The following is a 17,499-nucleotide window of genomic DNA, read 5'->3' as shown; positions in this document are numbered from 1 at the left end:
TTGATTTTTAAAGTGACACTGCTTTATTTGGTGTTTCTACCAGTTTTATTCCCCCTATGAACACCTGGTCATAAATTAGCAGGTAGTTAGTTAGATTAGCAGTCTAAGCTCCCAACCATTGCCTGATGGCTTGTGTCCGCTGTACAGCATCAGTGAAGCACTGACTTTAAATGTGAAACTGTTTTCAGTGCTTTTAACAGTTATAATCATTGGGTCTGTTTATTGTGGAGAGGAGGAGACCTCTTAAGATAATTCATCTCTAGGTAAAAATCTCCTGAATGACCGACACTGAAGAAATCCAAACAAGGACAATAACTTTTGTTATTGTTTTGACAGAGAGACCCCTAGTACCTGTGCATGGAGCTACGAGGTAGAGTCTCAGCTCAGTGTCTAAACAGTGGGTAAATTTGTTGGGCAGCCAGAGATAACACCAAATAAATGCTAAGTTAGTTTTCACTGGCTTTCCACCTGAAAATACTTACTACTGATGAAACACAGATGAAAATCATAAAATACGGATATTGGATATCAGCACAAAGAATCCTCTGTCGGAAGGTTCAGTCCAAAAAAAGCAACCCAGGCCTTCATAAATCCTCATTTCTTACACCATAATAGAGACCATATGGAAAGCCCTGACTGCGTGTGTGTGCACAGGGACACTGCCACTATCAAGCCTTCTTACAGCCATCAGGAAGATGTGATAGTCTGTTGTGGCAGCAGTTTAACAAAGGGACAGATAACAGCATGTCTGTCAACTGTCAGCCTGGCAGATGAGTGGCAGAGGCAGGAAAAAGTTCATTACTTCCCATCTCTGTGGAGCACCACAATCAGGAGTGTATCTGCAGGTCACACAAAGAAGCTCAGGAATGAAGGACAGTTGTGTAGTGGGATGAGGGTTCGGATGCCGAATTGCAGTTATTTGAATATGTTGAGGAGTCATTGATATTCTTATCCCCGTGTTGGTAGCAGTGTTAGTCTGCTTCCAACATGTACAGTATATCCATACATGCAGTAATGACATGTTGGATGGTGGAAGTCTTTCTTCATGAGTCACCCAGTTTCTGTAGCCATCTCATTTCACTTGTCGCTGTCACCCTAATATATGAAGTTCTGTGCACTCCTTGTGAAACCTTACTAATGCTTCCTCTAACATTTGTGCACAGACACTGTGTCCATTTACTAGAAGACGAAGTACACACGTTTTCACAACATTTCATCAAGCATACACACCATAACATTGTTGCTTTGTTGAATGAACATGAGTGATTATTTTGTACTACTACACTACATCCTCATAAACTACTAGAAATATTTTCAAGACTCTAGAGCTCAGTATCTTTCATTCTGGATCATTAAGGCCTCACACCTCATTGCATTTCAATTTCATTTGGACAAGTGTTGTCTAATAGATATATCCTGTTACATTCAACAAGATCAACAGACCCTTGGTGTATTTTCTCAAAAAGAAATGGTCAATGGAGCATAGACAGCAGCTTGCAGAGCTCCACCATTTACAAAGCAAATAAACAAATGAAGAATATCAAGCCTGGAGCACCCACCCAAACAAAATAGAACTTCCACAAGGAAGAGGCTACAGGACAGTGTTTACAAAATCCTCATTAAGGAAGTTGTGAGATAACACACGCTCATGTGCATCACACAAAGTTGAGGACACGCACGCACAAACGCACACACACACACCAGCAAAGAGACCATAAGCACTGAGCAATGCAGAGCCCACCATATCATAGATAAGGGACAGAAAGAGAGAGCTGGGAAGAACAGAGCAGAGCACAGAGAGAGAGACTGACACAGGGGAGGACACAACAGAGATGAGTTGGATGGACAAAGACGAGCCTCGGCCACCCTGTCACCGGAACTGCTTCCCTGTCACAAAGGACATCAAAAGGTGTGCGTGAGAATAAATGCTGTGACATCTGGAGAAGAGCTGCAGGAATACACGGTCCTGCACGGAGGATAACACTTGTCAGTGCAAGGGTCAACAACACGACTGACCACTGCAGGGAAAAGAGGTTTCTTAGGCTACAGATGAACTGAACACTATTTAAATTAACCTTTGGATTAAGGGGTCCAGAGATCACAATCAATTTGTCTTATTGTTGCATCAGCTCATCCATAGACAACCACAGAGGGCATAAAATAGACAACAGCAGATTGTTTTTCCCATGGCGAGCATTTGGGTCTCTCAACTGGGAACCATCTGCAGCTCCAAGACTCTGCTGTTGCTGTTTTCCATCTTGCTGCTTCAGGGGCCTCTCTGTGGTGAGGGCAGCCCAATATCCAGCTCCCATCAGAGGCATCGCCCCTCTCCAGGGCTGGGAGATGGGCACGGAGGGGTGGTGGATCTGTCACTGCTGGAGCAGGACAGCAACATGGACATGCAGAGCCTGCTGGAGAGCCTAAAGGAACAGTTCCTGCGCACTTTCAACCTGTCGGGGTTAGGTCCTCCGCTGCCTCCTGGGAGCACACGAGAAGAGCCGCCCGAGTACATGATGGAGCTCTACAACCGCTTCGCTAATGACCACACAGCCATGCCCTCTGCCAGCATCATCCGCAGCTTCAAAAATGAAGGTACAGTTCATCTGCTCCTATGATGATGCCCTGGTTAATAATAAAAATAAGAGCTACTATTTATTTCTTATTTTCTGCCATGTATTTTTGTAAACACACTCTTGTCTGCAAGTAGTGAAACTGCATGAGGCAAGGTCTTCTTTCATACAGTTTTTAAGTAGACTGACTTTAAGCTTATACAAACCAGGTTTGAGTTGATTAAATCCATTCCTTAACCACGACCCTGTTCCTTGTTACGTCTCTTTGTAAGGCAATGATCGTTAAGAAAATGGTAGCAAAATCTCATTACATTTAGTTTTGGACATGGTTAGATATGTTGCAGAACTCAGCTGAAAACATCATTAAAACTTTAACTTGGATTATTATTTCTTTTCTCCAGATTCATCTCCCAGTGTTGTAGGTGTTGGAGGAGTGAGGCGTCATCCTCTCCTCTTCAACGTGTCAATCCCCGATCATGAACGCATCGCAGCGGCCGAGCTTCGCCTCTACACCCTTGTCCAGACTGACCGTGACCTCTACGCTGGTGTTGACCGCAAGGTAACAATCTACGAACTGGAATCGCATGACTTTGATGACAACATGACTGACGAGAACCCCGTGAGAGGAGATGGACTCAGAGGGGGAGGACAGCGGATAGAGCTGGAGGAGTTGGCATCGCGCCAGGTCTACGGGACTGATAACGGCTGGGAGGCCTTTGATCTCACTGCTACCGTTCAACGCTGGCGCAAAAATCACCATGGCACCACGCACCGGCTGGAAGTGCACATTGCCAGTATGGCTAATGATAATGTTCAAGGAGTGACAGAAGACAACAAAGACAGAGATCCACCTGAAGGAGACATGAAGATTGACACCAGTCCTGAGGAAAAACACAAACCCCTGCTGATTGTTTTCTCTGATGACCAAAGCAGCGATCATCGTGATGACAAGCGTGAGCTAAATGAGATGATTGACCATGAAACTTCTAACATGGTTCTGCAGAATGACTTGGGGACGAGCCTGTGGGGTGAGCTGGGGAGGGACAGGGAGGAAGGAGATGAAAAAGCTGAGCCAGATGAAGAAGACCTCATCCAAATGCGCTCAAATCTGATCTATGACACAGCATCCCGCATTCGTCGCAATGCCAAAGGCAACCACTGCAAGAAACAATCTCTATACGTAGAGTTCAAAGACATTGGTTGGGACAGCTGGATCCTGGCACCCACTGGTTACGATGCCTACGAGTGCACTGGCATTTGTTCCTTCCCTCTGACAAAACATGTCACACCCACCAAGCATGCCATTGTCCAGACATTGGTCAACATGAACAGTCCTCAGAAGGCGGCACAAGCTTGTTGTGTGCCCACAAAGCTGGACCCCATTTCCCTGCTGTACCTGGATGATACAGGCGTGGTCACTTACAAGTACAAGTTTGAAGGCATGGTGGTGGCTGAGTGTGGCTGCAGATAGTCCACACTTTGAGAGAGTTTAACTCTTTGCAAAGTCTTACAGTAGGAGGAAATACACTGAAAAGACAATAAGCTGGAAAAGGAGATAAGCCAAGAATGTCTTCAACAAAGAGATGACTGTTGGAAGCTCTTTAAGGGTTACTCAGTGAGACTGTACTTAATCTTAAATGGCCAAAGGGATGAATGATAGTTGCCATCATTTAGACAGTTGAGAAACTTTGCTGCAGATCTACGGTCAACATGTTGCTAGCAGTGATACCAACAAGATTTCCCAAAGGACAAAACCAAGCACATCCTTCTGTGTGCGTAGCCGGGTGGGAACTAGTGGGCCTGGTGCCCCCCTCCCTCTACTTCCCCCCTGACATCTGTCTTCCTCTCAACTTATCTCTGGCCTCCCCACTCGATGCAAACACTAATCAGCACTTCATGTGTCCCGGTGCAGTGAAATGACCTCCCAGAGGCAACCTGACAAGACGTGAACTCTGTAGGCCCACCTCCCGCCTCCTGTGGCCTCCTGATACGTAGGTGCTGTGCAGGGGTCCTGGTGGCAGGGTTATCTTTTCCAACCCCGTTTCCCACTTCACATGCCTCTTTTCCACTCCCCCGAGCTACAGCGATAGCAAGGTGTTGGGAATTGAGAAACATGTTTGCCACCACTCAGGCTTGAAGAACTGGATACCATTCTGGGCATCTTTTGAGTTGGTGGGATAGAGGGGGTGGAACAGGACAAGGGGGCAGAGGTTGTCCACATTCCAAGGCAACAAACTATCTTAACTGGCTCAACCCACTGACCCAGCGCCATGTGCCCCAAACATATCTCCTACTTGAGTCATCCATACCTTTTATGTTAAAAATGGCCTTTTGGAATGTTATTCCCTGAATCCCCAAACCCCTCTTATTCCTGTTATTCCCTAAAACCAAGAGTGGGAAGAGGGGCAACATGTTGCATTCCCATTATGGATCCCCAAAGGAAATACAGTCCTTTTCTTTTGTTATAAGCCTTTGATACCTCTGCTGCTTGTGTCAAATAAAAGACTATTTATTGTTCTAATTTATTAATTTTTACAACAGAGTAGATATATATGTAAATTTGTAAGGTAGAGCAGGTTTTGTAACCATGACAATGTGTTTGCAGTACAAAATGAATCTTGTTGGGAAGAGAAATGGTAACAATTTCTAAAACAATAAAGAACAATTAATAAATCTCAAATGAAAAGTTGCTGCAACTATGACTCAATAATGGCTCCTTACTTTTTACACAGTTTACACACCATGCTAAGATTGTCTCATATCAAGATGAACATAAATATTTGGAGTTAAAATACCAAACTGACATTGTTACTCACAGTTAATTGTACACAATCTATTTTCCACTTCACAATCATCAATCAAAGCATCTTGGTCTGTCACCTTTCTTTTCCAGTTTTTAGGGAAGAAGCTCTTAAACCAATGATTTTATGCACTGCTCACATTCAGCTCAGTCAGTCCACCAGTATCAGCTCACAGGTCATAGTTCATACATGACACACAAACAAAGAACCATGGGAAACTGAGTGGAAGGTCTGCTAATGAACAAAATGAATTGCTTGCTGCTCATACTGACAGCAAGCAGATGCAGAGAACTGTGACGGAAAACCTGTGTGTGACGGAAAAATGTGAGCAAGAGACAAAAATCTGGACTCGTATCTCTTTGTGTTCTCACTACGCTTTCTATGAACGTTAAACCAGATTGCAGGAGCAGTATGTTGTTCTTTCCATGTACCAAAGGACACTGAAGATGTAAATAAAGGATACAGATAAGATTCAAACGCTGAAATGTGTAAAACTCTATTTGTTGTTAGAAATGTGTATCACATTGAGTGAAAGGTGAGATTTCTGCACTCTGTTGCGTCAAGGTAAAGGAGGAAAATCAAAGACTAAGTTACAGACAGTGATTTAAAGATTGTCTTGTGGCAGGCAGGTGAGTACAGTACAGATCTGTATCTGAATATGAATGAGTCTACAGTGAGATGCTACTGACTCCTATCAGGCTACTTTACAAACTGGATACAGTTTGACATATTTGCTCATTTGTTTTCTTTAAAAATGTGTGTGTGTGTGTGTGTGTGTGTGTGCGTGTCTATTCTGGAATCATTATGATGAACGACTGCGGTAACGACTGAACCTGAATGTTTTGAGCCTCTGGGGCGCCCCCATCATTTGCTTTCTTACCCACGGTTCAGTGTTCAGACAGACACCACTCACATGTCTGTATGTTAAATATGAGGTAAGAAAAAAGAAAATAGCACTTTCCCTGTTGCCAGACTAGGGGGAATATAACTAATGCAGTAATAATACCATAACCGCACTGTTACAAAATAATGTGTTGCCTTGTGTCCTGTTTTAACAAAATAGTTTTGGGTATCACTGTACAGTCAAATTCTAATATGCCATTGACTGTGCTGTACATACATAGATTTCCTGTCTGTAATATGCCGAACAATGTGTTTCAAAACTGTAAATACAGGTCTTACAGGTCTTAAAGGTCTTGATTCCTGTTACAGCAATGTTTGTAGCTTAAAGCTTCCTCAGAAACAGTCTTTGGCAACGGCCCACCAATGACAAGTGCACTGAAATGTTTCAGAAAGCAAACAAGTTGGGCACTGACTGACCTCCCTGTAAGATGAGAGCAGAGGTTGTCTAAAAATGGTTACAAACCAGAGGGCAAAAAACTCTGTTACTGTGACAACAGGCAGCCTCAGTCATGTCAGGCTCACTAATTGGATATTTACAGAATGGTGGAGAAAATATGAATCTGGCCTTTGTCACTGAATGGAAAACATTCAGGAAATATGAATGGGAAGTCTTTAGTATTTGCTCTGATAATAAGTCCAGCTGCAGAGCGCTCTGTGCTTCTTCTCTCTCTTGTTTTGACATGGCCCCATCTGAGAATTTTATTCTTGCTGCTGGTTGTTACGCAGCAGTTTGTGAGGGATTAGCCTACGTGATTCAGTTAGGAGCACACCTAGCAATTAGTAAACAAACTGCACATACAGTTCAAAAGTGCTTCAAAATCCTGCAATGCTCCACAGACTGACATCATGACATCGGCTGCAGGACGTCGACGTGTGTCTCGCTGTGAACGTGTGTTTTGGTGTGTCATCCAAAACTGCATGGCTCGCCCTGGCTCTGACGTGGGGTCTGTAATAAGGCCTGATTGTTTCCGTTTTGGGTCACATGTTTATCAGTCCATCTCTTGGCAACACCACCGCCACCCAGTACTCATTTCTCTCTCTTTTCTTGAGTCCCCTCATTTCCCAGGCAGAGCACGGTTTGCACAACCATTACATGTTCATATTCGCAAGTACCTCCAAATGTACAAGCACATTTTAACAATTTACATTTGGCTGTGTTGTTGCGAAACTTCAAAAAACCCATTTAAAGAGGCAGTAATGAAAAGCAGATGTAGTGTGTAGCAGTGCAGATCACATGTTTATGCAAGCCAAGTCCTTCACACCATACTTTCAAGCTGATTTCTCAGCAAAAGTTCAGAGCAAGTCAGGACACAAAACACGTCACTTTTCATTCAAAGTAATGATGTAAACTTTTCAACAGAAATGCTTAAAAAAATGGAAAAAAGGTAGAAAGAAAAAAGGTCTGGCTCACACACTCTTCATTTCAGTGTGATCAAGTACAGAAGGCTTGCACAATCTCAAGCGCTTTACTCTGATTATTTTATTAGAAAATAACATGAGCACCAAAGGAGATAGCTGCCATATCCTCTGGCACTATCCCAGCAAAATTCTTTAGAAAATAAAACAGAGGGATGTTATTATGGGATTTAAAGTGTGTTGGTGACAGTTCCTTAGTATTAAAAAAACAAATTAAAGTTACAACTCTTAATAGTAACTTAAAGGTCTCTCATTACTAAAAAAGAAAAGCTACATCGTTTTACCACTTTAATCAAGTTGCTGTTGCAGGGATATAAACAGTGGAGAGGCCAAAGACAAAAAAATCACCAACCAAAGTTTCACAATACAAGTCTGAACTTGAGACAAACAACAAAACACCAGTCTGTGTTCTGCTTCGTATATTTTCTCATGCTTACCAAGCCAACAGCTCTATCACTTGAGTCAAAGTATAGATTCCTCCTGGTCAAATATTACTCCAATACAAGCGAAAGTTGGCCAGTCATATTTTTACTTGAGTTAAAGTATTCAAGTACTTGATTTAAAAAATACTTAAAGTTATAATATGTAAGTTTTCCACATTCAAATGTCCAGACCTATGTTATATATTTTTTGAGTTAACACTTACATTATCCCAAATGTTTCTAGCAATTCCCAAACCAGAGAAATAGTGATTTTAATCATGGTAAAGCTCCATTTCATTGAGTTGCCTGTCAGTGATGTCATATTGTCAGTGTTGTAGTTATAAGAGGAAACAGCCAGGCAAATGACAGCTGAATTTGTTTTTTCTTTTAACCCCCTGGTCCGTTTGTTATGGAGATGGAGAGGACGCCTCTGCTGATCGACTACCAGTAAAAAAAAACCAAAAAAGTAAAGAGTGACAGAGAGAACAATGACATACAGTAAAGAGTACCGGCTGGGACTTACTTGCTTGGTGGACTAGTGCCTACATGTTGTGCCTGTAAAAACATCCTGAACATGTGGTTCGTAAGTTATCAAAGAAACAAAGGTAAGGAGTCTAAGTTTCCAGCCATCCCAAGATTCCAAATCATTGATGTTTAGAGTGACAGTGCTTGATTTGGTGTTTCTACCGGTTTTAATCCCCTGGTCCGTTTGTTTTGGTGAGGACACCTCAGCGGATAATTTGGCTGCTGGTAAAAAACTCCAATCCATCCCTGATGTCCTATGTCTGCCGTACAGCATCAGCGAAACACTGACTTTACATGTGAAATTGCTTCCACTGCTTTTAACGGTTATAATCACCAGGTCTGTTTATTTTGGAGAGGAGGAGATCTCTATAGATAATTCATCTCCAGGTAAAAATACTCCTGAACAGCTGACACTGAAGAAACCCAAACTGATAGAAGCTTACAGCAATGGTGGTGAAGACAACAACTCCCAAGACCCCTCGCTATTTTGTGACGTCACTCAACATTGTCTTTTGTTATTGTTGTGATTGAGAGACCCCTGGTGGCAGAAGTTGCATATCATGTGTTTAAGTATTCAGAAGTACATTTTATTATGACAACACGTTGTGTTGTTCCACAATTACAGAACCTACTGATTCTGAAACAACCTGCTAAATGCACTGATTTACTGTAGAACCTGTAGAATAAAAAGCTTGTAGAAATATGATACAAAGATAATAGAAATGGCCATAGAAACACAATTGAATCAACAAAAGATGATACTCAACAACATGATACTCAAAGTATAGTATGTGCCTGTTACTGTCACCAATGAATATCTGTAAGGATTTTTTTTTAGAAAAACTTTACAATCATGCAACTAAATGATTGAATATGCTCTTTACAAAATATTCATCAAGAAAATATGGTACAAATTATACATACAGATGACACATAGATGTTCACTTTAAACACAGTTAGCTTAGCTTAGCATAAAGACTGGAAACGGGGAAACAGCTAGCCTGGCTCTGTGTAAGTGGAACAAGCTCCACCTACCACACAATAAAACTCAATTATTAGCAATGTCCTGGAGTCTCCACTGAGCCAAGCTTGCTGTTCCCCCTGTTTTGAGTCATAAGTTAACTAGCTGCTGCTTGCAGCTTCAATTTATTGTACAAACATAAGAATGGTATTGGTCTTCTATTCTAATTCTCAACAGTAAAGCAAGTAAATACCCAAAATGTCCCACTATTCCACTGAAATCTTAGTTCATCCTTCTCTTCACTACTTGTACAATGAGCAATGATCAAAACAAATCTGTCACCTATTAGCCTTACACCTACAGAAACAATTTGAAAGCACACAAATCCATTCAAAAACACACCCATGTCATGAGGCCACCCCTGTGCTCTTCTCATCTCAGGCTGCATTCACTTGCTATAGAAGAAGCCATAGACATGATCTTCCAAATACCACTGCCTGCATTCACACTGTACCAAGTACCAAGCACCGTTGGGAGCATAAGTCTTGTCCATAAACTCTGTGAAATTGACAAGGAAACCTGTTAATGAAATTATGCAGTATATCTATTTCAGATACAGTCAGTTTTATTACATATGGTGTTTGTGATTACAAGTCTTAAAGTACCTGTACTGTACTTTTTAGGTTTTCCCTTTTTAGTGTGTTTTTTGTGCCTGTTAAAGTTCTGCTATGTTACAAAGCTCAAACTCCACAGCAAAGGGAATTATTATCTCCCAAAGGAAACACTGCTCCTGAAGAGCCTGAAATGGCTTGTTTGTTTTCAGGCTCTTCTTCCATAACTTATTTACGTCACCATGTACCACTTTCACATAATGCCCACTTACTGGCATGCTCTCAAACCAAGCTAGTTAGACCAGAGGCCAGGAAGAGTTTGGTTAGTTTTAGCCTGTCAGTATTGTTGAAAAGGCGATGTTTTTTGATGCAAATGCAGGTTAACTATACTGAAAAATAGATTCAGGCTCAAACATGTACCAACTTAATAAGTTTCCATTTCCAATCGTTATGCACTTTAGTTTTGGTTACTAGTTAGATAGTTTTACAGTTTTCTCTCATAGCTTCCACACTTGTGAGAGGATGATGTGGTGCTCCCAAGCACTGGATGTGCTGCCTCTCAGCAGGCCTCCAGAAGTTCAGCCAAACAAAGTGGGCTTTTAAGGAGTCCCCAGCTAATATTGCCTGTTTCAGTGAAAGGCTCAACTGAGGGGCTGCATAACATGCAGTTTGAGATAAATAAGGACTTCTTTGACCTGTGAATGATGCAAAGCTGATCAAGTCCCAGACTAAAAATATAAAATGAAAATGAGCATATTTTGTACCTTAAATATGCCCCTTTTAAAATGTCTTAATGGACATGTTACTGAAATGTCAGACTTGCATGCTGATATATCCCTTATTCAGTGTGTATATGAAAAGTTGACCAGGATTAAGCAAAATCTGCAAACAACAGAAAACAACCTAAAATTCCTGTTGATAGTTAGATGCAGCCTGAATATGTAAACTCCCAAATTGCTGCATGTGACAGTGTCATCATCTGGATATGAACACAGTACTCATGCATGGTATGTGCCAAAGAGGTGGTCCCAATGGGTAAAGTAGGGGGCATAGTTGCTTCTGTATAGGCTATGGTGGGCTTGGTGGAAGGGGGCTCCTCCCAGAATGGGCAGCACTCTGTGCAGGGCCCAGGGCAGATTGTAGCCGCAGTGGTCTTCCACTGCCATCCAGCTGTTGAGGAGATGAAAGAGGGTTTCACTCAGAGGATGGCAGCCCACCAACCAGGCACTGCTGAGAGCCAGCAGCAGCAGAGACAGCAGCTCAGTTGAGCTGGCATCCTGGGCTGCCAGGGCGAAGGTTGCGCGGTGCTGGTGATGCAGCTGGTGGACATTGCGGTAAAGCCAGGAAAACCTGAGGAGGAATAAACAAACAGCTGCCTCTGGTTATACTGTTAACCTAATGGAAAATCACTGGCATATTCCCATAATAGTGTATTGTCATTGTCTCTGTGGTAGTTTGCTCAATAGTTCAACTCCTACTATCAGCAGTACAACAAACAAACAACTTTCAAAACACACACGCGTTCAGGTTAAAGGAGCACTTCACTAAATTTACACGTGAAGAACAGCCTCCTCCTCCCCACCATCATGGCGATGCCTTCAGAGTTATATCAGACTGGAGACTTCATTTACTCTGCAAAGAGAGTCTAAAAAAATTTCATGAGTAGTGCTGTCAGCATTAACGTGTTAATCGCGATGAGATTAAGCATAACAAGTTTTTTTTTTAATCGTGTTAATCGTGTGCTGACAAAGATTCTTTACTTTCCACCGTCACTGCTGCTGTTACCAAAGATTCTACAGCCTTAAGTTCTAGAATCTTTAGCTGCTACTATTGTGACCCTTTGAAGCACCCTTACTTGTTGTCAAGCTGCCACAGACACTTCCTACGAAGATTTTACATGGCAGAGCAAGATACTTCATGGCAGCTCATGTCCATGGAGCAAAAGGGGACGGTTCCGGTCTGCATAAAGGGGCGGGGCGGGAGACCTTAAGTGTTTAAATCCAACGCCTGAATCGTCGTTGGTGAAGATCGAATGAGTTGGAAAATAAAAATATAACTTACCCAGAGTCTACTGATAAACAAATTATAAGACATCTTCATAATTACACGTCAGACATGCTAATGTTAGCGTCTAGTTCAGACAGGCTGATGGTTATGTGTTGTCAAGCAAGAGAAAACTGTTCTGCAATGCTAAATAATAGACTTTTAATCATGTGATAAAACACGTGATTAATCATGATTAACTAAATAATCGCAATTAAAAAAATATTAATCATTTGACAGCCCTATTAATGAGTTAATTAATTGAGACTAAAAGTAAGAATGTCTCAGCTGCTGCTGCTTCAGTGTTCACCATTCTTTTTTTAATCAATCCTGTGCAATTCCCAAACTTTATGGAAACGCTGTACTAACTCTGGAGTTTTTTTTTTAATTCATTTTTTTAAAAGTCTTTATTAAATATCATATGCAATACCAGAATCTCCAACAGTCTTTCTAGAGTGATGAGTAATTTCTCAATAGTTCTTTCTTATAAGAGTTGACGTAGTGATTGTGAAATATAAAGTGAACTGTAAAGAGGGGGGGGAAAAATCCAATCTATGTTAAGGATTAGCTGTTGGAGCAATATTACCTCATAAAAACAACACCGGTTTGGCATAGGTCTTTTTAATGTCATTGATCAAAACTGTCTGCCAAGCCAAGTGCAACACATTTATCATTTGCACAATTCATCATCATCATCTTCTTCTCCATGAGTTGGAGATTTATATGGAATTGAGCCAATTATTTCATTGTAGAGAAGTAGAACAACATATATTAATAACATTGATTATTGTGACTGATGATTATTATGACTGATGCATTAACATGTAAGCATCCTTTTATTATTGTACCTGGAGCAGATTCTGGATGTTTCGTATGGTGTTTGGTGGTTTCGCTATGACGGTGCTCTGCATTCTTTAAGGTCCATATAGGTTTTTAAAATGTCAATATGTGAAGTAAATATCACTGTCAGATAAATATAGTGGGGTAAAAATTACAATATGTCCCCCTTCAGTGTAGTGCAGCAGAAAACGAATATGATTAAGTAAAAGGAAGTGCAGTAGTATATGTTGCATACTTGATTACTTCCCACCACTGAATAATAAGACCTGTGGGGACAAGTAAGGAACTGTATATGGTTGTTCAGGTTGGGGCGTGTTGTAATATTTTAGGATAAAATTTTCCAACAACTGATATCTGCATGCAAAGTCCATAGTAGGACAAAATGTTAGACTGCACTAACTCAACATATGCGCATACTGCTCACCTGTGCATGCAGAAGTGCCATATGAAGAAGAATGTGTCAAAAAGCAGAAAACATGCGCAGACTTCCACAAACAGCTGCCAGCAGGACGGACCCAGCGCCGGTAACATGGGGCTCCGCAGGGTCTGGAACAGCGCGGTGACGGGCAGGACGACCGTCAGGTATCTGAACAGCACACGCCAGAAACAGTCAAACCACAGCCGGAGGGACGGAGGCGCTCCCGAACCTGCGGAGATCCTCCACGACCGGACCCGCTGGCTGACGCTGCTCAGCGCGTCCAGCACGAAGAAAGGTGCGCAGAACAGGACGTGCGTCAGGAAGGCGCAGGACGCTGGCAGGTAAGGTGAGAGCAGTATCTCCTCCTGACCCGCTCTGACATGCTCCCACAGCCCCTGCAGGACAAGCGTGTATGCCTCTCCATACTCTGTGGACGCTGCGTCCATCACGGCTGTCATTTCTCCACCAGGACCCTCTGCATCCTCTCACACGTGTAAAACCCCTGACCGTTCTCACAAAAGAAACTACTTCCAGAAAAAATCAGCTTTTCTTATTTCCCTTAAAGGATATTACAGCACCCTAAGTTATATGTCTTCACTTTGCATAAAGTTCTTCACTGGATAAATTCTAACAAGAAAATTTGGAAAAGGGTTATTTAGTTGTTTTTCCTGGGCTGCTGTTCTTCCCACAGCTGGAGAAGACTGGTGGGAGGGGCGTTGGACCGATATTATACAGACAAAACGTTTATTTCATTTCGTGACTCAACTGAGTCACTGTATGAGTGGGTGTGGGCTGGTGGCAGTGGTGGGGGGGAGGGGGCGGTAAAAATCCCCTTACCTGCTATCCACAGCCATCTACACATATTGATGGGAATATGGGGGATTTCTGGGAAAGGAGTGTCTCATTTCAACCATGGCGAGACCTGTTGTGGTCTGAGAGCGATGACCCTGCTGACTGCAGGTAGGGCTAACTTTTTTTAATTCAGGGACATCTTCAGGTGTGACAGAACAGAATCAGGCAAAAAAATGACAGAGTATGAGTCAAATGATATAAGACTGACTCCAATACACACAATACAGTTTGTGTACAGGTATATATCCTATGACTGATAACGTTTAAAGGATAAAAGTTTATGGGAAGATGGGAGACAAAAACAGTGTAGAAGAAAAAGATAGCCTAATGATGACGTTATGAGGGATCAACCATCTGTTTGGTTTTTTAGCAGCAGATTCAGAGTTTAGTCATGAAGGAAATGGTCAGCCTGTGCAGCTATCCATGTAATCATCTAATGATTCATCAAAGTATCTGCCTGTCTGTTCTGCAGTGACTCATTGTCATCTATAATATAGTCATTCTTTAGAGATAAACATTGATCAACTATCAGGAAATTCTCTGTTTGTTCACTATACTTGGTTCTCAGTATCTACTCAGGACTTCATGACTCTCATTGTCGGCTTTTCACTTCTGAGAAGCACCATCTGCTTTTCACGAAATGAATCAAAGTAACAGTCTCAGAGCTTTGTTTTTGATTTTCCCTGTAACTAGAATCAATTTACACATTTTTCCAGGGAACTTTTCAAAAACAATATATTAGAAATTCTCAGAACATACCAGACCTTTAAAATAAAGCAGGTCACCCTAACATGTTAGTTTAGCCATGACATCGGCGTGTGTATGTAAATGATGTCAACTAGTCCAACGCTTCAGTCCCACAATTGAAATATTTTCAAAAGTTACTTTTATTCCACTGTGACATGTTTTGTAACTATATTGTAACTCTCTCCTTTACAACCTGGAAAATATACTCATCATATTCAAGGAAGTTTGTTAAATTGATTTATAATGAGAAATAAAAACTGTAAAGATGTTTTCATGGTTATTATTATTACTGAAACTTTTTTTCAACTTTAAAACATTCCATTAAGCAGAGGATTTTAACAGTTGTTCACTGTAGGTTTTACTATGTTTGAGACACACTTATTTTATTCTACACAATTTTATTAAAAGGAAGAAACCTCCTACATGTCACTCTGCACTTTTAATGTAAATTAAACAATCTTAATAACACAAATGATTTCTTAAAGATTAACCCATATTACTTTATTGTCAAATGACAATGTCTGAATTGCACATTTAATATCTTATTTGGACATTCACAACTGAAATCAAGGACCAAACCAGTGCAAATACATTTACCTTTCAAGTCATTGTAAAGGAGGAATTAGAATAAAAATGAGTCCAACCTTCAATTACAGAGAACTGTGAGTAACACGGAATATAATGACTGTTCATACAAGATAAATGGAAGCTCTGTTGAATTTTAATGAATTCAGGACAAATGACATTTAGCTTAGAGGGAAAAAAAAGCATTATCACTGTGAGACAGAAAAAAAAAACATGTTCCCTGAATCAGTGCCTAAACATGCCCATCACCAAATTTGTACGACCTTGTTCTTAAGCCTTGAACTGTGAAATGAGTCTCCAGTGTGACAAGTGGTTCTTTGGAAAACACATTTGTATTTTATGCAGCATCACAACACATGTTATTTTGGTTCAGATAATATTAGGATTTAAAAAAAGAAAGGTTTTTAAGTGTTCACAGTGAGTAACTTACAGACTCTGACACACACTTCTCTCTTTCAGTGTTTCCTCCTCCAGGGCAATGGGTCATGTTGCCAAAGACACAAAAGTAATTCACTACTGTACATATCCTATAAAGATTCTTACAGGACATACATGAAATGGTTTCATTTAATTATTTTGAAAATAGCTGAATGTAGCTGATGTCATGTGTCTGTAGTTTGGTTATTAAACTGGAGTACAAAAGCTTCACATCCGAACATGATCTTTTCTAAGTGGGCACTGTTTAGAATAAAAATCCTAAAGCATAACAGATAAAACAAACAGTTGCACAAATATAGTCTCTGCTAAAAGTACAGTGTGAATAACCCCCCCCCCCCCACACACACACACACACACAGACACACAGACACACACAGACACACACACACAGCAAAATGTGGTACAATTTCAGCAGTTGCACCAGTTCAATAATATTCAATATGTCCTCTGTGCTGAAAAGAAATTTTACAAGAACAAAAAAACAAAAACAAACAAACAAATGGGGCGATGATGTTACATCCGACAGCCACACAGTATATTCATCATCTCTGTGATTGTCTACAGTGACATATCAGGGCTGGCCAGTATTTTTCAAGCTGTTCAGATTAAGACATCACAGCCTACCTTCTTCAAAGAGACACATACTTGGTCCTTCTTTTAGGCCAGAGTATCAACATCTTAATAATTCTCTTAATCTTGTTAAGTCTTTCTACCTCCTCCAGGATTTAGGAGCTGCAGAGCTGCCTTGTCCTTCACTTGTGGGAATGTAAAACAGAGAATAAAAAAAAATATTGTTTCTACAAAGACATTTACTGGATTAAAGGCTTTTTTCCTGGGATGCAACTCCTCAGTTCACACAACTTTAAGTTGTTGCAACTGACCTAAATTTCTCCAATAAACAGTGATTTGTGTGAGTGGTGTGCATGTGGATGTAGAAAGAGTGAATCTGCAGTTACAGAGTCATGAGGATGGTGTCTTTTTTAATTACTTTTTGAAAACTGAAAATACAAGAGCAAATTTGATTAGAACTGACCAAACAGTGTGTTTATCTGCTGTAACATAAGCAGCAACAAGCTTATTTACTACAGGAGTAATGTAGCTTTACTTCCGGGGTCAAGAATTAGCACATTTTTAACTAAATACATTATTTTGTCAGGTTAGAGGTTTTGATTTTGAAAAGGCCCATTCATACAGCTTACCCCCTGTGTGGTCCTGGATGCTATCAGAGTCTAGGCTAACATTAGCAGCTCTGTATTGGATTTAGGGAAATACCTGCAAGCCGAGCTTAACTCATTATCAAAGTTAGCTATGTTATGTTTGTACTGGTTAGTCCACATCACTCATCCAGCTTTTTCTCTTGTTTGAGG

General features: G+C 41.0%; 2 protein-coding genes across 2 annotated transcripts; one reads left to right on the top strand and one right to left on the bottom strand.

Annotated features, from left to right (window-relative positions):
* Positions 1–1,797: 1,797 nt before the first annotated feature.
* On the top strand, positions 1,798–5,266 carry bmp10 (bone morphogenetic protein 10). The gene is made up of 2 exons (XM_071482045.1): positions 1,798–2,592; positions 2,972–5,266. Exons 1-2 carry the CDS (start codon positions 2,187–2,189, stop codon positions 4,039–4,041), a joined length of 1,476 nt encoding a protein of 491 aa, XP_071338146.1. The 5' UTR covers positions 1,798–2,186; the 3' UTR covers positions 4,042–5,266.
* Positions 5,267–11,070: 5,804 nt separating this feature from the next.
* On the bottom strand, positions 11,071–14,105 carry ch25hl3 (cholesterol 25-hydroxylase like 3). The gene is made up of 2 exons (XM_071482046.1): positions 13,517–14,105; positions 11,071–11,559 (listed from the first exon to the last, which is right to left on the bottom strand). Exons 1-2 carry the CDS (start codon positions 13,966–13,968, stop codon positions 11,208–11,210), a joined length of 804 nt encoding a protein of 267 aa, XP_071338147.1. The 5' UTR covers positions 13,969–14,105; the 3' UTR covers positions 11,071–11,207.
* Between the last annotated feature and the right edge of the window lie 3,394 nt (positions 14,106–17,499).

The sequence above is a fragment of the Trachinotus anak genome, unplaced genomic scaffold (genome assembly GCF_046630095.1).
Source record: "Trachinotus anak isolate AG129_WGS33_773 ecotype Australia unplaced genomic scaffold, CSIRO_AGI_Tana_v1 ptg000008l, whole genome shotgun sequence".
Classification (NCBI taxonomy): domain Eukaryota; kingdom Metazoa; phylum Chordata; class Actinopteri; order Carangiformes; family Carangidae; genus Trachinotus; species Trachinotus anak.
Note: the sequence above shows the minus strand (reverse complement) of the source record. Positions and strands in the feature narration are given on the sequence as shown.

What these genes read in the sequence shown, in the direction of transcription:
- bmp10 (XM_071482045.1), top strand. Translation starts at nt 2,187, where the DNA reads ATGGCGAGCATTTGGGTCTCTCAACTGGGAACCATCTGCAGCTCCAAG. An exon ending in CCGCAGCTTCAAAAATGAAG is followed by an intron (nt 2,593 to 2,971) that starts GTACAGTTCATC and finishes TCTTTTCTCCAG; the next exon opens with ATTCATCTCCCAGTGTTGTA.
- ch25hl3 (XM_071482046.1), bottom strand. Translation starts at nt 13,968, where the DNA reads ATGACAGCCGTGATGGACGCAGCGTCCACAGAGTATGGAGAGGCATAC. An exon ending in TGGCACTTCTGCATGCACAG is followed by an intron (nt 11,560 to 13,516) that starts GTGAGCAGTATG and finishes ATTCCTCCTCAG; the next exon opens with GTTTTCCTGGCTTTACCGCA.